This window comes from Notechis scutatus, chromosome 2 (assembly GCF_049901735.1).
Source record: "Notechis scutatus isolate UNSWTSFEM ecotype Mainland chromosome 2, rNotScu1.2, whole genome shotgun sequence".
In the NCBI taxonomy this organism is placed as follows: Eukaryota; Metazoa; Chordata; class Lepidosauria; order Squamata; family Elapidae; genus Notechis; species Notechis scutatus.
The window spans coordinates 178,019,968-178,043,787 of NC_142010.1; the positions used below are offsets into that span (position 1 = coordinate 178,019,968).

At 37.3% G+C, this 23,820-nt stretch overlaps 1 protein-coding gene across 2 annotated transcripts in view; it reads left to right on the forward strand.

Annotated features, from left to right (window-relative positions):
• The window catches only part of SLC44A1 (solute carrier family 44 member 1), a 105,678-nt gene that overhangs the window by 70,653 nt on the left and 11,205 nt on the right, over nt 1-23,820 (forward strand). For both annotated transcript variants that reach the window (XM_026680575.2, XM_026680574.2), the window contains exons 6-13: nt 2,341-2,510; nt 4,921-5,010; nt 12,738-12,877; nt 13,435-13,621; nt 15,386-15,551; nt 17,087-17,243; nt 19,005-19,088; nt 20,387-20,524. In XM_026680575.2, coding sequence (XP_026536360.1) covers nt 2,341-2,510; nt 4,921-5,010; nt 12,738-12,877; nt 13,435-13,621; nt 15,386-15,551; nt 17,087-17,243; nt 19,005-19,088; nt 20,387-20,524 — 1,132 coding nt within the window. The remainder of the gene's footprint in view (nt 1-2,340; nt 2,511-4,920; nt 5,011-12,737; nt 12,878-13,434; nt 13,622-15,385; nt 15,552-17,086; nt 17,244-19,004; nt 19,089-20,386; nt 20,525-23,820) is intronic.

Below are 23,820 nucleotides of genomic sequence, written 5' to 3' on the forward strand. Positions count from 1 at the left end.
TAAGATGCAAATGTAATAATATATTAACTTTCTCCTCTGAGAAATTTATTTTAGCCAGTAGTTGCTTTAAAAATGTAAATAATTCAGCTTTAGTTGAATGTTTTAGCAATATCCCATATAAAAGACAGTAATGACAAATGAAGCAGTGAGTTTTATAGGAGTAAAGCCTTAACTTTTAATAGCATCTATATTATATAAAGTTTAGATTTTAAGGAATGAAATAATAGGGGATCCAACCATATATATTTAAGACTGCTGTGCTTGCTCCTTGGGAGGAAAACTATGGCAAACCTTGTTATTTTCACCTTTTAGTTGTGTCCGACTATGGTGACTTTATAGGCAAGTGCTCTCTATGCTACCCTGTCAAGCACAACTTCTTTCAATTTTTGGAAGCCAAAAGGAGAAGGGGATGGCAGAAGATGAACTGCTTAGATAGTGTCATCTAAGCAAAGAACATGAATTTGGCAGGACAGTGGAAGGCAGAGGGTCCTGGTATACTGGGCTCCATGGGGTTGCGAAGAGTCAGATACAACGTAGTGACTGAACAACAACAAACATTGATAAAATCAAACAATATTTATTAAAAGGTGATATTTTAAAGATTTATATTTATATTAAAAACTTCTATCAATTTAGAAAATGGAATTAAAGTTCCCGCATGCCTCACATCGTTTATAGGTGTCTTGACAATTGTTTATCCTACAGCTTTAAGCATAGTCTGAAATTTGTTTATATTTATATTTTAAAGTGATTTTTTTAGTTATGTGGGAAATAGAGATTCTAAAAAAATTCTTTCGATATATAGTAGACAATTTTCTTTCAGCTTGGAGCTAAAAACATAATTACTGTTTAACATTTGTCTCTGCAAATAAAATGTAATATATAGAAAAAGGAGGTTGAGTATTTTCTTGTTTCCTTGATGTGAAGGCTTTTTCTTTTTGAAAGATATCCAGCTGAGAAGTAAAAAGGCGTATCATACTCCACTTGTCACATTTTGCTGAACTTGGCAAGTAAGGCACTAGGAAGTGAATCAGAGAAGGGGGTTGAATAAAATTCCACTTAGATATAGATATTATTTCTATTATTAGAATCTCTAATGAATAAAATTGCAAAAATTTCTGTGCCCAAAGAAAATTAAAAATAGGGAAGTTTGACAGTTTCCTATAAATTTTGGCAGCAGTCTATTAAACCAGAATGAAGAAGAATATTTAACATGGTAGGAACTTGTCATTTAATTAGCGGAACTTGGAACACCATATAATGTGTTGAATGATATGGCTATCAAGTATTTCTACCCAGGGTAGAGAGTAGAGAAGCTTATATTGTTATTGTGAAAGCCATAACACAACTGCTGAACAACAAAAGGAATCTATTATTATATCAAAAAATCATCGGATTGCTATTATTTCCTTATCTCTTTGTGGTTACACTGCTGTAATGCATTTTATATGGGACCGTTTCCAAAGATGAGGCAGAAACTTCCATTTGGTCCAGAGTAGGGTGCCCATTTAGGGACTGATGCTATAATTACGAATTATTCTGCACAACAACTAAGCAGTAAGGATGACATGGCTGTCTTTAGAAAATTATTTTAGGTTTTTTTTCCATTTGGTATTTTAATGTCATTATTTTGAATTACTGTACACCACCTGAATCCAAGGAAGCAGGTTATGTATCCTATGGTGTACAAATATATAATTTTCTAGAACTGGTGATTCAACCATCAAATTGTAATATCCAATAACTAGAGTACATTTTGAGATATGCTTGTAGTATCTCCATAAAATGCATCTGTCTGTCTTTCTCTCTCCCCACTCCTTCCTTGCCTCCCTGCCTCCCCCTCCCCCCTCTCCCTCTGTGTGTGTGTGTGTGTGTGTGTGTGTGTGTGTGTGTGTTCTAGCACAGATGTTGTTGGATACTTTCTTCTGCTACAAAATATTTACTTTTCTGAAGGGAGTTGAAGTAATAGATGAGAATTCTAAAAATCTGAACATTTCTCTCTTACATTAAATGATAGAATATCATTTTTAAGACTCCATAGTAGTGGACTTTTATTATTATTTTAGATTGATTGATTTTGTGTGTGTGTGTTAAGATGATGTTTTGGGAATATCAGTATGTGCACTCCACCCTCTTCGTAGTTTTTTTAAAATTACTTCATGACCCATTACAGTCATTTTCATTTATAGCAGCACTTTTATTTTATCTCACAGCTTGTGGTTTACAGTATTTATGAGGGTGGAGTGTACTGCATCAATTCACCCTCCATTTGTGTGTTGATGTGGCATTTATATTACATAGGAGTAATTTTTTTTCTGATTTTTTTTCTTGTATCACCAGTGCACCTATTCCATTCTTCCATCGCTGTGCTCCTGTGAACATTTCCTGCTATACCAAGTTTGCAGAAGCCCTGATCACCTTTGTCAGTGACAGTAGTATCTTGCACAGGCTGATTAGTGGAGTAATGACCTGCAAAGAGATTATATTGGGACTTTGCTTATTATCACTAGGTAATTTTTTTCCTCATTCTTAGCTATTTCTATAGTATTGAACAACTTCTATCCTATCCCCACAATATGAAAATGACGCATGCTCATTATTACTTCTTACAGAATAGGAAGCTATTCCAAAAAATGTTTCTTATCCAGCTTCTGACTTAAATGCTTTTTAAAACGTGTGTATTGATTCTCCTTATATTTAAGTAGTGTGGGGATTTTACCTGATGAAAGCTGAATTATTTGAAGGCACAATGTTGCATTTTTATTGTAGCTAAAGTAATCTGGCTATATAAATATATATAGCTATATACAGCTATATAGCTACATAACTTTGCTTAGTGATAAAGAACCATAGATAAACTGCTGTAAGCTCATCAGATAAATAGCAGCTGTAGGTATATTAAAACAAATTAAAAGATTAATCCTTTACCCTAAAATAAATATCAGGATTGCCACTACTTTAATGCAAATGCCCAAATACTATTGTGTGCAATAAAGGGAACTTAACTTTTTTTTTTTTTTTTTTACTAAGAAGTACCATTCATTGTTAGAAAAGAAACACTGGCTTTTATATAGCATCTCAACTAACTGCATAGTAAATAAGTAGGCAGGCATGTTTTTGTTTTTCCAATTGAAGTATCCTTTCACTTAAAATGAATTTATGAATTTAGAGAAGAATGAATAGGTGGAAGGAAGCAACATATCCATAGACATTTTTCACATGTCCCACATTGGCCTCTTTGCAGGAACAAACAAAGGATCCAAACAAAGTTGTTGCAATGAAACAAACTGAAAGAATTAACCAAATGCAGATAAGAATACATAATAGACAGCATCCAAGCCTGAATATCATCTGCCTGCTCATTGTGGCATGATTATAGTTCAATAAGGACTCCATAATGAAAGCTGTACAAGCTTATTTGTCTATATTGACATCATTTTGTTTCTTATATGGGCATACAGTGAATAGAAAGAATTCACACAGCTATAAAACATTACATCTCTCTAAAGTTCATATTTTATTTCAAATGTTCAAGGGCAAATATTTTGTATAGTTTTAATTAGAATTAGTGTACGTAGTATTGTTGAACTAATTAGCTGATCTTTCAATCACATAAGTTTAAAGAGTGCAGTCCTAATTAAAAATTCTTAACTCTGTATAGACTTAATTGTTAAAATAAATATGATTATAATAAGAGAGAACTGTCCTTGGTATGGTCTTACATTGAGCCAGTAGTTCTGAATGAAAAATATTCATTAAATATTCTTTATAATACACACTGTATGCACACATACCCGATGATAATAAGATTTAGGGTTATTTGCAATGAGAATTCATGACTTTCTAAAGCCGTTCATTTTGAGATGATGATAAGACATGTAGCAGTGTGATAATTACATTTGTTTCATCAGCATAGTGGATTGAAAACAACTTTTTAATCACTTGAAAGCCTTTACCTCTCTGCATATTTATGTCATAGTCAATGGGAAATGAATATCCTCAAACTTGATGAATATTGATAATCTCAGCTAAAGTTAGCAAATGAGCAAAAGTGTATAACTTAATCTTCTCCACAGTATCAGTGCTTGCTTAAATTAAGTACATTAAAGATCACATTTCGGAAACAGTTCATCCATGCATTCCTCAGTTTGCTGATACTTGCTAAATATTACATATTCATTATGCTGCAATTTATGTTTATGTATTTATGTGCACTTGGACGCACATTCATACATAATTTAATATAATTCATTACTTTTGTTAATTACATTAAAAGTAGCATCCCTACCAAATGATACATGCAGTCCAGAAGGAGTTGCAACTTCTCGTGCTTTTCTAAGCCACCCTATCTGTTGTTGGCATTTTAGATATGTTTCAGTATGAAACAAAATATCACAAACATTACAGTGAAAAGGCAAGATTTTCACATTCCAAACAAAGCATTAGATACGTAAGAGTTAGCTAAATGAATCACACTGATCAAATTGAAGCATAAAGTACTACATGGTTCTTCTCACAGTTTTTACATCCTTATTCATCGTTGACATGATGTTAAGCATGTGTGTCTGCATGGAACATTTTGGTTTTTGCTCACCATGAGTTGTATGATGCTTTTGCAACTCATGATAATAAATGTGCTGTTCTATCATGTCATTTAATCTTTTGTTGTATGTGCCTGCATCTCTTTGTATATTATAGGTGTGTGTATATAAAAATTGATATTAATCTGCATATAGGCTTGTTTTATTTAATTTACTACTGGGAAGCAGAATAGAATAGCTTAATCTGCACATTGTTGTACAGAAGAGTTGAAGGTAAATGCATTTTTTTTTTACTAATTTTAAATTATATTATGACAGCCATTATTTTTGGCTATTTGTAGTTGGAGTAATTAATCTATTCCATTTTGTTTCTCTGCAGTGCTTTCCATGATTTTGATGGTGATAATCAGATATATTTCAAGAGTACTTGTCTGGATCTTAACAATTGTTGTTGTTTTGGGTTCACTTGGTAAGTAAATGAAGGTATTCGGTCTCTTCAGACTACATATGTGTACCTTTCCTCATGTGTTTAAACCTTTTTTTGCTGCAGAACTATTTTGCTATTGTTTCAACAGTTTTCTCAAAACTGCTTTATGATAATTGAAATAATCAGAAAAAGCCTCTACTCCCATGCTTCCTTTATTATGTGATCCTGGCAATAAAGTAATGAAAGGGATAATTGTTCAAATAGGCCGTATGTAATGGCCAGTACAGTGAAGAATATAACTGGTGTTGTTTTATTGGAAAGTAACCCTAAAACTACCATCTGAAAAACAGAGCAGCCTTTTTAATTAGTTTAGAATAGAGGATATTTCCAGATAGCATTAAGAACAAGTTTAGGTATTACATTTGCTAAAGGAACATATCATCAAAACAAGTTTACCTTTTCCACTGCAAACCTTAGGAGTTAAAATAATAATTTCATGAGTTTCACTACAGTCTACATCAGTGTTATTTATTGACAAGAATGGAGCAACTTGTAAAACAGTGACTTGGGCCCTAGGATGAGAAATGTCTCTAGTAGTTTCTTCAACCCTATCCATTTACACTACATTGGAAGAAAGGGAAAAACATTCAAAACAATAAAATATACATTTTTACCTTCTTCACATTCCACCACCATATCACTGCCTGTCTCCCAAGTCATTTTTATATGCTAGAAGATTTGGGGGTAGAAAATACTTGGTAGCAGTTACAAGTCAAACCAGATTTTGTGAGGGTGGCTCAGTATACACGGTGAGTTGTATATATGGGATAGATATTTCAGTCCTGTTTCTGATGTAATGTTCTAATCCAAGGGTCTTCAAATTTGGCAAGTTTAAGACTTGTGGACTTCAACTCCCAGAATTCCTGAGCTAACATGACTGGAGGAGCTGTCAAGTTTGAAGACCCCTGTTCTTCTCTCTTAGACTTTAAAACTAAAATGTCATTTTGAAGACTATAATGAACTTTTTTAATTGTTGTTCTAATTTTCCTAAATATTACAGAGCCTATTTTCTTATAGACAATTAGAAATAAAGTGGTTAAAATGGTAGCCAAAGAAAAATTATGTATCAAATCGTATTCTGGAATTAGAGCATTTATGAACTGACATTTCACTGCTTAGTAAATTGGCATTTTCTTTAGCTATTGCATACAATCCAACTAGCCCATCTGTTGAAAACATACAGCTCAGATGACTGAATATTTTTAGTATGGCCACTGACCAGAATTATTGAGAAAAATAAAGTAAAAATAAAACAAGATAAAATATTATGGGTTATAGATACTTTAGAGGTTAATAAGCTTGCCTATTTTTGTAGGCAGTATAACAAAATTTAACTATATTCAAAGAGACATGCTTATCTTATAACAAAACCTATACATAAAAAGGATAATAATTTCCCAAGTGTTTTATCACAGAGGGTACATTATACATAGGGTATAGAAAGTCTACATACCCTTATTAAAATGCCGCTTTGAGATGTAAAAAAAAAAAAAGCCGGACCAAGATAAATCACTTCAGAATTCTTTCTACCTTTAATGTAACATATAAGCAATATAATTCAGTTGAAAAACAAAATGAAATCTTTTAAGGGGGGAAATATCAATAAAATGCACAATAACATGCCTGTCTTTAAAAGTACCATGTACTTTACTGAAGCATCTTTGTCAGCTTTGGAAGCCATATTACCTTTGAGAAACTTTGAGAAAATGCCTGCCCCGGAATTTTTAATTGGAGTTGAGTTTTTCTGGAACCCTGACAGCCTTTGATTTTGTCTTGGGAATCTTTGCCCACTTTTCCTTGCAAAAACACTCCAAATCTGACAGATTATGAGGGCGTCTCCTGTGCACAGACTTCTTCAGTCATCCAGATTTTCAATTGGATTCAGGTCTAGGCTATACTGGGGCATTCCAAAACTTTGGTGATCTTCTGGTAAACCCATTATTTTCTTTATTTGGAGGAATGCTTTGGATTGTTGTTATGTTGACAGGTGAATTTCCTCTTCATACTCAGCATTTTAACAGAGGCCTGCATTTCAGCAGAGGCCTGAAGGTTTTGTACCAAAATTTACTTATATTTGGAACTGTCCATAATTCCCTCCATCTTGACTAGAGTCCCATTTCCAACTGAAGAAAAGCAGCCCCCAAACATAATGCTCCCACCATTATGCTTTACTGTGGGTATGATGTACTTTTGGTGATGTATAGTTTCTGTGCCAAACATACTTTTTGGAATTATGGCCAAAAAGTTCAACCTTGGTCTCATCAGGCCATAAAACATTTTCCTACATGCTTTTGTCTGACATGAGTAGATTTTTGCAAAGTGTAGCCAGGTTTGGATGCTTTTCTTTGTGAAAAAAGGGTATTGTATTGCCAACTTACCACATAGCCCAGACATCTGAAGAATATGGGAGCTTGTTGTCATACATAGTAAACAATCAGCACATGCCCAAAATTCCTGCAGTTCTTTTAATGTTGCTGTAGGCCTCCTGGACCAGTTTTCTTTTTCTTTTTCATCAATTTTGGAGGGACAACCAGTTCTTGGTCATGTCACTGTGGCACCATATTTCTCCACTTGTTGATGATTCTTCACTTCACAATTCCTTGGACATTTTTTATACCCTTTTCCTGACTGATACTTTCTAACAATGAGGTCCCTTTGGTGCTCTGTAAGCTCTTTGCAGACCATGACTTTGCTGTAAGAAACTGTTAGAACAGCTGAACTTTATACAGGCTTGATCAGAATCCCTTTGATGGCAAATGTGTACTGACTACCATTTAATATCATTTTGAATGTGATTGTTTAATTCTGAACGCAGCCATATCCCTACTTATAAGAGGGTGTGAATGCTTATGCAGCCACATTATTTTAGTTTTTTTTTCCCCTAAAAGATTTTGTTTTCAATTGAATTGGATAGCTTATATATTATATTAAAGGTGGGAAGAATTCTAAAGTGACTTAACTTGACCCAGTACTCTTCAACATCTTCATCAATGATTTGGATGAGGGGATAGATGGGGAACTCATTAAATTTGCAGATGACACCAAGCTAGGAGGAATAGCCAACACTTCAGAAGATAGGCTTAAGATACAGAAGGATCTTGACAGACTTGAACATTGGCCACTATCAAACAAAATGAAATTCAGTGGTGAAAGAAGTAAGGTTCTACATTTAGGCAAGAAAAACAAAATGCATAGATACAGTATATGTGGTACCTTGCTCAATAGTAGTAACTGAGAGGGATCTTGGAGTCCTCGTGGACAATCATTTTAATATGAGCCAGCAGTGTGCTACAGCTGCCAAAAAAGCCAACACAGTTCTAGGCTGCATAAACAGAGGGATAGAATCAAGATCAGGTGAAGTGTTAATACCACTTTATAATGCCTTGGTAAGGCCACACTTGGAATACTGCATCCAGTTTTGGTCGCCATGATGTAAAAAGATGTTGAGACTCTAGAAAGCGTGCAGAGAAGAGAACAAAGATAATTATGGGACTCTAGTTTGATGAAAATAAGAACTGGAGGTGACATGATAGCAGTGTTCTGATATCTCAAGGGCTGCCACAAGGAAGAGGGAGTCAAGCTATTCTCCAAAGCACCTGAAGGCAGGACAAGAAGCAATGGAAGGAAACCAGAGAGGCAACCTAGAACTAAGGAGAAATTTCCTGACAGTTAGAACAATGAATCAGTGGAACAACTTGCCTCCAGAAGTTGTAAATGCTCCCAATACTGGAAGTTTTTAAGAAAAAGTTGGATAACCATTTGTCTGACCTGATTTTTTTACCTCTCAAAAACAGGGCATTTTAATAGAGTGTGTAGATTTCTATGTTTTCAACAGCTTCTTGTCCATAGGAGCACACTTAAGCTCATAGGGGAGTTTTTGTATTGGCACTCCAAAATTGCTGTGGGGAGAATGTTAAAGCCAGCTAGCATTAGTGCTCTTCAGAATTTGGACACAGTTGTGTGGTGTTGAGAAATATGTTCTTAAGTAAAGCAGACCGGACCTATTGGGCTTCCAAGTCTTGGATACGTTGTTTAAATATACTGAGTGCATTTCACAATTCATCATTTGGAAAGCCTCCATGGAAAAGCCCGAGGTATTGATGTTTTTGTAAGATACTCCTGAACCATATTCAGGAGTGGATTTTTACCGGTTTGGACCAGTTCTATAGAACCGGATGTTATGAGTCTGAGCAGTTCGGAGAACTGGTAAATCATGCCCCTGGTTGGCCCCACCCCTTCCTGCCCGCCCACTCCCTGCCCCGCCCAGTTATTCCTCATTTCACCCGCCATTGCTAACCTGCCTTTGCCCGCCATTGCTGCCTGCTTTCCACTGTGGCCCTGATCTCCCTGGGTGACTGAGCCTACAAGCAAGCCCCGGTCGAGTCTACACCCAACCTGGGCCAGCCTAGGCTGCTGCGCTGTCTCCAAACACCCCGCCCCATCCCTGGGCTTGCCTGGGTTGGGGCTGTGCTTGCCAGGGAGAGGACAGAGCGTTCTCCTGCCCCCGCTGGCCACATAAAAGCCGCGGGGCTGGGGCTGTGCTTGCCAGAGAGAGGGGAAAGCGTTCTCCTGCCCTCGCTGGCCACGGAAAAGCCGCTGCGGGGCTGGGGCTGTGCTTGCCAGTGAGAGGGGAGAGCGTTCTCCTGCCCCTGCTGGCCATGGAAAAGCTGCTGTGGGGCTGGGGCCGTGTTTGCCAGTGAGAGGGGAGAGCGTTCTCCTGCCCCCGCTGGCCATGGAAAAGCCGCCACGGGGCTGGGGCCGTGCTTGCCAGTGAGAGGGGAGAGCGTTCTCCTGCCCGCACTGGCCACAGAAAAGCCGCTGCGGGGCTGGGGCCATGCTTCCCAGCGAGAGGGGAGAGCGTTCTCCTGCCCCCGTTGGCCATGGAAAACCCGCCACGGGGCTGGGGCCGTGCTAGCCAGTGAGAGGGGAGAGCGTTCTCCTGCCCCTGCTGGCCACAGAAAAGCCGCTGTGGGGCTGGGCCATGCTTGCCAGCAAGAGAACATTCTCTCCTCTCTCAGGCCAGAGGCTCGTGTCAGCAAGGTGCCCCTTAATCAACACCAGGACAACTGACAGGGGCTGGAGGGGGGAGAAGAGCCCGGAAGCCCTGATGCACCACGTGTGCAGCTGCATGGATGGCGGGGGTGGGTGGGAAATGATCCCGGAAGCACCTATTTTGAGTAGATAGCTCTGAGTCTCTGCTTAATACTGTGTTTGGAATTCAAGGAGTAAAGGAAGTGTAAAGTCCTAGCTTGCCACTAAAAAAGTAGCTGTGTATGAACTTTAGCTGAATAAAGTTTTGCTGTTTCTGGGATGTATTGTGCTGCTTTTGTGAAGAGAAAAAAATTGAACAGCAGCCACTGCCTTTGAGCATTTTTTATCACATAATAGAATAGATAGAATAGAATATGTATTCTATATATGTAGCACACACCATATTATTTAGCCAGAATTAAAGAAATTAGAAGACACAGATTGCAAATTATAGACTGCCTGCCACCAGCTTTAACAATAGTTAAAGATTGTTTCGATTCTAAAGCTACTAGTAAGAAAGTTTGATGCCCAATTTAAGATTTCAGTCGTGAGTTTGAATCTCTTTCCAGTCCTTTTTGAGGAAAGATTGATTAGCTCTAATTGTCATTGTTGTCAACATGGTGTTTAATGGTTCTTTATGATTCAAAAAGGACTTGCAGTCTGTTCTGGGAAATCATCTGTCTAAATAGATTGTGTACATATAATTAAGATTATCTCAGAGATAGGAAGCCTTTCAGGTTGGTGAGCAAATTTGGGGTTTTGAAAGTATGTGGGAGTGTTCTCTCACAAGGATGTCATGGCGGAAGCTTGTATAATAAAAAAAATCATTGCCATGGTGGAAACAGCAAGTTGCAAAACATCAGTATCAATTTGGTTAATCATCAAAGTTTACATAAAGATTTATTAAACAGAATAAGGTTATTGACAATTATTAGAAATCAGACAAAAATATTATTATAGTAGTGACAATGCTTACCCTGCAGAAAGTAATATTTATATTGCAGAATGACTTCATATTAATGAGTTCAGGGAGTTACACCATAGAATATAAAAGTACAAAAGTGAGGAAAATGATAAGTAGTGATATAAGCTACAGAAACCTTTAAAAGTTATGTAGATTTTCCATACTCTAATTTAATTGCCACACTTTTTACATATGCACTGCTTAAAATATGTTTAATAAAATAAAAGGTAGTATTTCTAATATTTTTAAACAATATTCTAATGAAATAATAAAAGGCAGGAGATTAGTAATCTCTGGTGGTAATTGTGGTAGCGATATTGATATTTTATCCAAACTTTTTATAAACTGTACATAACTCAAGGGGTAAACTTACGTCATACTCCTGCCTATTTTTCCCACAACAATCCTATGGTGTGGCTTGGGCTGAGAGAGCATGACTGGCCCAAGATCACCCTAATGGCTTTGTGCCTAAGGTAAGGCTAGAATTCACAGTCTCCTGGTTTCTAGACCAGCACCTTAAACAAATACACCAAACTGGCTCTCTGGTATTCAGTTGGGATATAAGAAAAAAACAGTGTTTATACAATGCTTGAGATTTTTTCAGTATATAGAATATACTCAAAGCAATTTTTATAAAAATCTATAAAAATAATAACATTGTTTTTAAAATGTTAAATGTTTCTGTCTTCTTTAAGATGAAAAGTAGTACCTGTCAAGTTATTGCTTCAACCATAATTGTATATTTCAAAGAGAATGGAATAGTTCAGTTAGTGGCAAAATATGTATTTGGTGGATGATGGGAAAATAAAATGGGTACTTTATTGGTCACAGTTGAAAATCTCAGTTCTAGCCAGTAAAACAGGTGGAACAAGGCCAAATCTGCATAGTCCAATCTATTGATTATTTTATCTGTTAATGTTTCATAAACCATGTCTTCTTGTCCAATTCAAACCAAATCCGTATATAAACAGAGACCATGTTTCAGACTTTGATTTCACACTCAGCAAGTAGTGGCAGCAACCAGCAAAGTGTGTGTGCAGTTGCAGGTCCCTCTCAGCAAAATTCCAAATGCACATAAGCTTGCCTGCAAATCAATTCAAAATATAAAAGTATGGTCAGTTCCCAGAGTTTCAGGAGGCAAAAAGCACATGAAATCCAAATAAGAACAGTTGTTCCCGAATATTTATTTCCAGATAAAAAGCAGTGGCTTTTATGTAGAGCGGCTTCTGAGTGGAAGGATGGGAACCGGGTGAGAAAGCAAGCAGAGCATCTTTGGTTTGCTCAGCACATAGGACTGGACAGTTCCCCTGGATCATGTTCTTCATCATCAGACTCTTAAGAGCCACTACTCTGGATGATTGCAGAGTCAGTCTCAGGGGCTTCATTGCTCATTCTGAAGGAGACACTAAGTGGTACCTCCAAAGCAGACTGCTCAGTATCTCCATGAAGCTGACTGTGATACTCCTGGCATAGAAAACTTTAATCTCTTCTAATTATGGAATATAAGTATGTGCTTTGTGAAGCCAGACCTTTTTTAATTAGTTGTCTTTTGGGAAATCAAAGTACCATTCTGTTTTCCATATTTAAAGTCAACCCTAGTTGTATCTCAATATGACCTGATGTAGTAGAAAATGAAACTACAAATTATTTGCATACATATTTCTTTTCTTTTCTGAAATTGCCATGCACTATATTTTTCTCTATGTGGACACAGGTGGCACAGGAGTATTGTGGTGGCTGTATATTAAAATGTGGAAATCTCCCAATGACACTCTTACTGTTGAACAGCTTCAAATAGCCAAAGACAATCGTCAGGCCCTCCTGATTTATTCCATTGCAGCTACCATCTTCACAGTGAGTATTTGATGGCTGTCAGATTAGGGCATGTGAAGAAGGCCTCTGTAAGGGAGGGTGAAATTTACATTTGTGCCTTCAGTTCAGTGTTGGCTCCCGGTGACTGCCTGCAATTTTCTTAGCAAGGCTTTTTGGAACTGGTTTGCCCTTGCCTGCTTCCTGGGACTGAGAGAAAGTGACTTGGCTTAACCACTACACCAAACTGGATCTCTTATCAGGGAAAGTGGGTAATAAAATATACACCTTTGGGTGTTGATTTTATTATTGTAAATAAGTACAAAATACAATAAGCACAAAAAAATTGCAAAAAAAAGCATTCTGATCATATATAACCAAGAAATAAGATTATTTCCTTACGCTAATATGGGAAAATGCCCTGAGACCAACTGTTATTAGTAGGTTGCTACTGGAATTAAGTTTACTTCATATATTTGTATTGACATTTTAAATTATGTAATTATAAAAAAAATTGGAGCTTTGAATAGGTGACATATTTTACTTTATTTCAATAAATACATTTTCCTAAAGTTTATTATGGAATCTCTTTTCTTTTTCAGGTTATCTTTCTGTTAATAATGCTAGTTATGCGCAAAAGAGTAGCTCTCACTATTGCCTTGTTCCACGTGGCTGGCAAGGTTTTCATTCACCTGCCACTGCTTGTCTTCCAGCCATTTTGGACTTTTTTTGCCCTCATACTTTTCTGGATATATTGGATTATGGTCTTGCTGTTCCTAGGTATTACTGGTATGTGCTGTGTAGTGTGTGTGTCCCCCCCGTCCCCCCCCCCGTTTCTTTACTTTCAATTGCAGAAAAATATTTTATATTGGGTCAAATTAAATTTAAGAAACCTAAGGTTCTCCAGATGAACTGTTCAGAACATCCATATATGGGAAGTACTTTCTTCTCTCATCTGATAGGCTGAGCTGAACTCTGAGGACACTCCTCCTTGAAGGTGTCCCCAGTTTTTGCTCAGCCTTCGTAAGAGATGGGCATTCTTGACTTGGCTGGATTCTCTGAAACCAACAGCAAAAGCAGTAAGAAAACAAAACGCAGCTCTTTAAAGCAAAAAAAGGGGGGGGGGACAGTAGCTCAGCAATAAATCTTTATAGCTATTGACAGCCAATATTATCATTAGCTGGCCATTATCATTAGCTGGCCATGGCAAGTACTAAGCCCTCAGTCAGGGCTTCAAAGGCGAGTGGAGCGCCGCTCAGATGGCGCTATATAATTTCCCTCAGAAACGGCCACAGCAATTAAAACCAGCTGGCCGGCAGGATAGTAAAACAAGCTCTGACTCAGGTTTTGGGCGGCTGTAATTCAGCCAGCCATGAGGAAAGACCTCTGTTTTCCTTTCTCTAATTCTTGGCAAACGGCTGCCTACCAACTACTTAGGGATTGTGAGGTGAGGTCGCAAGCAGCATAGACTCGACTCGCACCAAAAGAGGCTTTATTCGCCATCTTTGAAATATTGACATGTATTGTTTCTATTGCTTCCCCACTGACTGAGCAGTAATTCCACAGTATATGTACAGATGCAATCAAAAGTATTAGCACATTTTCATTCCCCCCCCCCCCCAGAGAATCCTAATTTGCATGAAATAGGTTGAACTTGACACCAGAAGGCTCAAACACATATCATCACCCAGTCTTGCTAGGATTGAGTTTGAGATTTTCCTCCCTATCCAAACCATTATAGATAGCCCTAACTTATGACCATAGTTGAGCCTGGAATTGTTGTCATAAATTGTTGAGATCATAAGTCAAGGGATCACATGACTGGAGCCTAGTTTTGGCATTTTTTGCACCAGTCATTAAGCAAATCCATGTTCCCCACCAGGCGGTTTTTGTTGGAAACCAGAAGTAAACACTGGAAGCCCACAAGAAAAGGCCACAAATCACCATAGGATGCCGCAAATAGCCATGATGGTGAGCCAGTTGTCAAGCGCTCAAATAAGAACACGTGAACAAAGGGTGGGGGTGGAGATGAAGCTGCTATGATGTTGAAAGTGCTTTGTAAATAGCACTAGGGAGATCCTTAGTAACTTTGAATGGCTGTTAAGTGTCCAATTGTATATCAAGGACTGCCTGTAGAGTCTTCAGGCATTGGGACTTGAGTGCAACAGCATTGCTTAGCCAAACCAGGAACCAAACTGTAAATGGGTTCTTCTCTCCTAAAGTCATGGGTGCCCTATCACTGGAAATTTTCAAGAAAATATTGTACAGTCATTGTCTAGGGTGGTATGAGGATCTCTGTACTATGCAATAGGTTGGATTAAAAGATTTCCCATATTCCTTCCAACTGACCGGTTAGCCTTTTTAAAAAATTTATTTGTACTATTTTTATTAAAATATTTTTGTCATACTGGTGTTCTGAAAGGCAGTTTATATATTATTATTTTATTAACTACCTAAAACTAGCATAATTGTACTCTTGTATGTAAATATTAAAAGGACAGCTTTCGCATAGAATTAATATTTTAAAATCTTCCTGCCTTCGTTTCCTTCCAGGTAGCCCTGTTCCAAATGAACAGGGCTTAGTGGAGTTCCGAATTACAGGACCACTGAAGTACATGTGGTGGTACCACATCGTGGGGTTAGTTTGGATCAGTGAATTTATTCTTGCCTGTCAGCAGATGACTGTAGCAGGAGCTGTTGTGACATATTATTTTACAAGGTGAGTGAGTCTGGACAATTGAATCATGAGTAATCCTACTTCTGAAATTTCAAAAGTAACTGGATTAGGTGAAACGATAGAACGGAAGAAAGGCAAATTCTCATTTCAGCTAGTTTAGAACTGGGGAGAGTAGTTCTGGAGTAATGCTTTGTCCTTTATAGTCTTTGTAGCAAATAAAGAGTGAATGTAACACAGTCTGCTCATAAATACATTATATGGAATTCCGAAAAACTAATTCTTAGAATTCTTAAAATTAAATCTTATCTATAAGATTGCAGCTGTATATTGATGAATAACATAAAATCCTTAATCCCCAATTTTTTTTGATCAGGAGTGTTCCTATGTAGAGGATTCTTTGAGGATCACTAGCAGGAACTATTGTCATTCAAGTGGGTTCCACTCCAAACCCAGGTTTCTATTCTAGTTAGTACCAATCTAAGGTTTTTTGTATCTTGACAATTGGTATCAGTTGCTATTCAGTAGCTTTCTTGCTTAAGCTAATGGAAGTTATCTTGGGCTTGACCTTAACATCAGTGGTTTCATGATTCCCATGACATTAAAAAATGTAATTGATCCAAATGCAATTGCTTTGATACATGTCATTGGAGAAATCTCTTAAAACATAATTGACTCAGCAAATTTATCAGGAGGATATAAGATTTAGTTTTCCCACTCTGCTGGAAGATATGTTTAAAGATAGGAGATCTGACTTTTATTCTCCACCTTCCAATCAGTAGCTGAATCTATCAATGATTCAAAAGCCCCATTCCTTGTGAGGTTTAGATTATGGCTAGTTTATTCCATGCCTGGATGAGAAACCAATTGAAATAGTCCCTGCTGTGCAGAATAATGGATTTCTGCACTTGAGGTACTGGCTCGCAATCTTGACAACTATCAAATGTCTGTTTACTCTCTGCAATGGAGAGAAGAGTGGAGTCCTTGATATGATACTCTTTTGATCCTCACCTAAACTGAGAGCAATTAAACAAACAGAAAGGTGTCTCGATCTCAAAGATGCAAGCTCACTGTGAACTGTCATCCAGCGGTATGTTGAAAGCTCAGCTCCCAAAATTCTTTACTTCTCTGTGGAGCTTTTTTTTAAAAAAAACAAAAAAATCTGACCCAGAAGAAGACATTCTTTCTGTAGGTCAGTTCAAATATAAACTCATATACTGTATATTTTTCATAAATTGCTGAATTTATTTCTAATCAGTGTGTTTTTCTGTCTTATTTGCTGAAGTGATCAATCATTTAATTTCGGCTTCTCAGATAAAAATCCTTTCAGTAATTTGTTGCCAAACATTTGCAGTCATTTTGCTGGCCCAAGCCACCGCCTATTTTTAAACACAGGTCAGGATTACTCAGTTTCATCACCACTTTGTTGTAAGAAAAAAATTAGTTCACTATAACTCTACCTTTGACAAAAGCAACATTTACAAATTTGAGGCCCTACAAAATTAAGACTTGAACTCTTCACATTGCCTATAAATGCAGTGCACTCTCACACTTCGTAATTTTTACATTTTTCCCCACAGAGAAAAACGGAATCTGCCATTCACACCAATTCTGGCATCTGTCAATCGCTTGATCTGTTACCACCTTGGAACTGTGGCTAAAGGTTCTTTCATTATTACCTTAGTGAAGATTCCAAGAATGATTCTCATGTATATTCATAGCCAAGTCAAAGGAAAAGTAAGGGGAAACTAAATTTGATATATAAGCAAAAATATTAATAAAACAGGAAAAAATATGAAAAATGCTCTGACAGATCAGAACAGAGACCCATGTAATCAGTTCATGTGCTATGAAGTGGGAATGGGATGTGGACCAGCTATACCTCCCATATGTGTAAAATCAGCCTTCTCGGATTAAAAACAAACAAACCACAAACCGTTTTTTGGGGACAGTGTGTTTGCAGATGACACCAAGCTGGCAGGAATAGCCAACACTCCAGAAGATAAGCTTAAGATATAGAAGGATATGGACAGATTTGAACACTGGGCCCTATCTGGTAAAATAAAATTCAGTGGTGAAAAAAATTAAGATCACACGAAGTGTTAATATTACTTTTTAATGCTATGTTAAGACCACATTTGCAATACTGCATCCGGTTTTGGTCACCAAAACAAAAGATGTTGAGACTCTGGAAACAGTACAGAGAAGAGCAACAAAGATGATTAGGGGACTGGAGGTTAAAACATATAAAGAATGGTTGCAGGAATTGGATATGTCTAGTTTAAAGAAAAGAAGGACTAGAGGTGACATGATAGTAGTGTTCCAATATCTCAGGGGTTGCCACAAGGAAGAGAGGGGTTAATTTATTCTCCAAAGCACCGAAAGGCAGAACAAGAAGCAATGGGTGGAAACTAATCAAGGAGAGAAGCAATCTAGAACTTGGGAGAAGTTGTGGATGATCCAACACTGGAGGTTTTAAAGAAGAGATTGGATATCAGTTATCCAAAATGGTATAGAGTTTTCTGCCTGAGCAAGAGGTTGGACTAGAAAACCTCCAAGGTCCCTTCCAACTCTTATTCTATTATTTCTTTTGGCCACCCTCTGCTATCTTATTGCCGCTGCCACCCCTCAATGACCTTTGTCACTTTCTTCATCCCATTGTTGACTAAACCTTCTCCGTCTTCTTCCTTCTCCTTCACAAGGCCTTCCCGAAGCCTTGCACAGCTTTGGAATGAAGACCTTATGCAGCCAGAAGCTGCTATGTGAAGGGACAGGTCAGGCATATCTTAATAGCAGCAGGAGGAAGAACATGAGAACAGTGGGCAGCTGGGATGGGAGAGGGTAGGGTGGTCAAAAGGGCAGAAATGCCAGGAGACAGATGGGTGGGGGAAATTGAAGCAAGGGTGAACGCAGTAGGGCAGAAGGTATTAGGTCCTGGCCTAAGAGGACTGACCAGGACTACTGAAACTGCCAATATAAACGATGGAATCGTATGGTGTTTCTATTAACAATCATATTGCTTAGCAATGGAAATTCCAGCCCTAATTAGGGTCACTAAGCAAAGACGTTCAGCAATTCTGTTTATAAATTGTAAAAAATGTTTGGATATTACCAAATTCTGAATGGTATACAAGGAAGATTCTTACGATCTAAGCTGGTATAAGCTATAACCATTTCTTGGTTAGCAGCCATAACTTTTATCATCATTGCAATAATGGAAATGGTAGTGTTCCAGTAATCCCCACTGTAGACAAGTTTACCCAGAGATTTTTCCCTTTAAGTATATAAATAGATCACTTTGTATGGAAAGAAGTAGTAGGTGTCTTGCATATTTGATTTGGCTTTATGTAACATAGCTATAATAATTATTAAAATTAGGTCTTATCTTCAAGAAAGTATTATGTAAACATCCTATATTTGAAACTTTTCATCTAAAAAAGCATTCCGTGTCTATTCAATTTTTTTTTCTGATTATTGTTATTAATATTATTACCTTAGGAAAATGCCTGTGCTCGATGTATTCTAAAAGCCTGCATTTGCTGCCTTTGGTGTTTAGAAAAGTGCCTGACTTACTTAAATCAGGTAAGATCATACTTAAAGCAGAGGATGAAATAATTATTCCAGTACCTGTGCACTAAAGACATAAATGCCTTTACTGAAATTAAAATGCAAAAGATTCCTTGGCAAAAAATAAGAATAAATATGTTTTAGATAGGATGGCGCTTGTAAAAAAAATAGCAATACCACTTAGACTTATATACTGCTTCACAGTGCTTTACAGCCCTCTCTAAGCGGTTTACAGGGTCAGCATATTGCCCCCAATAGTATGGGTCCTCATTTTACCCACCTTGGAAGGATGGGTGGCTGAGTCAACCTTGAGCCGTCAGTAAGCAGTGAGTTAGCCTGCAAAACTGTATTTAGCCTGCAATCCTGCATTCTAATCACTGCACCACCATGACTGAGGTTTGAATGCTGAAAGAAATTTGTATAGAGATTGCAGAATGAACTTGTAACAGAAAGAGTAAAAACTTTTTTTTTCATATTTAGGTATTGTTTTAGAAAAGAAAGAATTATAATCTCATGTTGTTTAAGGAGGCCTTCACTGAATTACATCAAATACAATTTGACTGCCATATTATCATTTTACACTTTTTGCTCTAACCATATGGTATTTCCCAGTTTTATGCAAATGCTTGTATAATGAGTTAGTTATATAATTTGCTACTTAGATCTATTCAACCTAGTTGTCCTCATTCTCCCCCCCCCCCCAAAAAAAAACCTAAATTCTTAAATAGAAAAATAAAGTTCAAATTCAATATGAAAATATTGGACTACATTCTCCTGTGTTTCAGTACTTTAAAATTATTAATATCCTTCCCTTCCTTCCTAAGGTACACCTTTAAAAAAAATCAGCTTGCAGAGACTAACCATTCTTATGCAAGAATTAACTGAAAACAAAGTCTTTTTTTATTAGTCCCCAAAAGAATTGGCATTACACTAATTTATGGGTTATCCAGATATAAACAAGTTTAACCACATCCCAGTTTATATCGCTCTATTTGCTTTTATCTCTTGCTGCCACAAAATATAGTTTCTGAAGCAAACATGTTTATGCTGACATAGTTAACACTAAGTACATTGGCAACCTTGCAGGAAAAATAGAGGGGATATTGGAAGTGCATCAGTTTGGCTGTTCATATCTTGCTAAAAACTAATTTGGTCTATTGAGCAGTTTCATATAGATCTTCATTCTGATAATATTAACGACTGAGGGGTGAGAGATATTTGTCAATGTAATGTTGTAAAGATTTTAAACAGGAAGAGCTTAAAATACGAGTAGAAGAGGATCTGACCAATAATACGGTATCTTTCTTGCCCAGAATGCATATACAGCTACAGCTATCAACAGTACCAATTTCTGCACTTCAGCAAAGGATGCCTTTGTGATACTAGTAGAGAATGCATTGCGAGTGGCTGCTATAAACACAGTGGGAGACTTCATGCTCTTTCTTGGAAAGGTAGGATTGAGTGGGGAAAAAAATGTCAAGAATCCTCTCCAAACAGCCTTTCTTTATTTGAACCCAAAGCAATACGAATGCTGTGATTTTAAACGCTAAATCACTAGAATTGCCTAGATGCTGAATTTTAAATCTGTACCAAGAATGGTTGGATGATATGTGAGGATTCCGGTTCTGATATTTGTTGGTATCCAGTGGGCTTTGCACAGTGACACTGCTTCTTCGAGCTGTCTTCGCATGGAAAAGGCGGGCCTTGATGCCTTCAGCTAAAAATGTTAAGGTGGCTGCTTTGTGGAAACAGTTTCAGCACATCGGTCAGAGAAAACAAAGCCTCAGTCATTGGCTCCAAAGCAGAGAGCTGATTTCCGGACAGTATGAAATCTGAATTGTAATGAAGCACCTCTTATATCTTTATAATGGCCTGGAAATCAGTATATACATAATGTTTACTTATTTTTTTGTGGCATAAAGTGCTATTGTACCTGCTTCTGCAGTCTGGAGGATTTAAAAGCACCTCTCATAGTACATTTCAGCAGGGTTATTCAATCAGCGTTATGCAGCACTTGGTGGGGTTCCATAACAATATAGTGGGGTTCTATTTCAAGAGAAAAACCACCACAAAATTCACTGGAAGAGAGACAATTTTCTATACAGAACAATTGCAATAGACAATTGCAATATAGACAATTTTCTATACAGAACTATTTCATTATTATTTTTTAAAGTAACAAATTCTATGCTTTGAAAAACCTCTGCATTACACTATCCCATTACTGATACAGACACCCAGAGTATATCTTCTGTTTAGATGAAGCAATGTGAACAGATGTCTACAATTGTTAAAAAGTATATCCACAGCCGCAAGGACATTCTCCACCCCCCCCCCACCCCCAAGCAGAGGGGGAGGGGGAGAAACATTGTGTGGACTAGATCAGAGGTCTCCAACCTTGGCAACTTTAAGACTTGTGGACTTCAACTCCCAGAATTCTCCAGCCAGCAGAGCTGGCTGGAGAATTCTGGGAGTTGAAGTCCACAAGTCTTAAAGTTGCCAAGGTTGGAGACCTCTGGACTAGATTCAGTTAACTGATTCACAGTCAAATGAGTTCCCCACTTGACAACACAGATGCCTGTGCTGCTCATTGTGATGTTATATTTTGTGTTCCTTTTTAATCAGGGACCTGAGGATTAGTGAGTATTCTCATTTCAAATAAGGAGAAGCTGACCAATTGTGTGGTATAATGCGGATGTTACCATGAGATGTGAAAAGGAACTGAAACTTGCATATGCACTTGAATGCTAATGATTTGGGGCCTTTCCTACCATATTTTCTAAAATTCCAGTTGGATTGGTGATAAACTTAATATTGTCTCTATATAATTAGAGAACAAGGCATGATTTGATCACATATTTAAAAAGTTTTCCTTAAACTGAAAAATATTAAGTACCTGAATTGTCAAACAAATACATCTCAAATCTTCATAAAGCATTAGAGTCATAGTTATGAAGTCATTTCTGCTCATTATAATTAAGGAATTCATGCTGTAGCAATTAAACTTCCAAGTGAAGGCTTTGTAATCCCACTAATATACTACGTAGTGAGATCATCAATATATGATAGTTGTAAGTTGAGATAATAAATATAATAAATAAAATATGCCTGCCATAATGTGCATTGGAGCATTAATTTAGAATTGGATTTGACATGTGTTAAAAAGGCAAAGAAAGGGCAGGGAAGTTACATATTTTAGATTTCAGTCCAAGGCTGCATTAACAGAGGGATAGAATGAAGATCACTTGAAGTGTTAGTATCACTTTATAATGCCTTAAGTAAGACCATACCTGGAATACTGCATCCAGTTTTGGTTGTCACAACATTTTAAAAATGTTGAGGTTTTAGAAAAAGTACAGAGAAGAGTAACAAAGATGGGGACTGGAGATTAAAACATATGAAGATTGATTACAGGGTATGTCTAGTTTAATGAAAAGAAAGACTAGGGGGAGACATGACAGCAGTGTTCCAATATCTAAGGAGTTGCCATAAAGAAGAGGGAGTCAAGCTATTCTCCAAAACACCTGAAGTCAGGACACGAAGCAATGGATGGAAACCAATCAAGGAGAGAAGCAACCTAGAAGTAAGGAGGAATTTCCTGACAGTTAGAACAGATATCAGACTTCCCTCCCATTTGTGGGTGTTCCAACACAGGTTTTTAAGAAGAGATTGGACAACCATTTTTCCGAAATGTTATATGGTTTCCTGCTTAAGCAGGGGGTTGGACTAGAAGACCTCCAAGATCCCTTCCAACTCTGTTATTCTGCCTACCGGAACTAACAATACTGATTAGAAATACTGAAACTCATCTTTAATTCCAGTTAACCAATATAGCAGTATCAAATCAGCACATCTCTGTTTCTTTTGTTTAAGCCAACGTTCACATTGTTGTAGGATGTAAAGATCTATTTTTATAAGTATCTTTCATAAACAGCATGACTTGCACTTTGAAAATGCATTTGAAATCCTCTTTTCAAGGCTTGCATTTCTTAGATAAGTGAAAAAAATATTGAAACTGATCATATTACTTTTCTAAAACAAATATAGAATTAAATTAATTTTCCATTTTCAAACAGCTGAAGAGATTTGGGAATAGGTCTGGCTCTATATCTCCAGGGAATACTTCAGAAAATAGTGCAGTAGTTAACTAAATTTTCTCTCACACACATTTTAAATTGTCACAGCGATTCTCTTGCTGTTATAGTGTTCAAGTCTTCAGGTCAACTTTAATTGGCCTTTAGTGCTCCTCAATTTCAATTGAGAATATTTTATTATTATTATTATTTTTAAAAATGCATACTACAATTGTTTGGAAAAATATAACGAATCTCTGCACCGCAAATTTTAAGAAAAATAATCCCGGGACTTCTGGTTTGAGTCTCTTCGCTGACAGACCGAAACCGTGATCCTGCGCAGTTTCGATCCGTGTTTGCCGCTGGAGTGCCCTGAGCCGGCTGGTTTTGGGGCTAAGCCACCCCATAGAGGTGGTGAAGAGGGGGGAGATTGCCAGCAGGGTTGAGGAGAGCCGCATCTCTCCTCCTCAGCTGGCCATTACTCCCTTTCCCGAAGGCGGTTGCAGCGGTGGTCAGAAATTGCCACCTCAAAGAAGAACTCGACCGGAAAAGAATGTGCAGGAGGAAGATAAGAAGATAAAGTTTTGGTTGACCGGGTTAAACCGCAAAAGCAACAACGTAAGGTACCCTGGAATTTAAAATATAAAAAAATAACATTGTTCCCAAAGAAGATT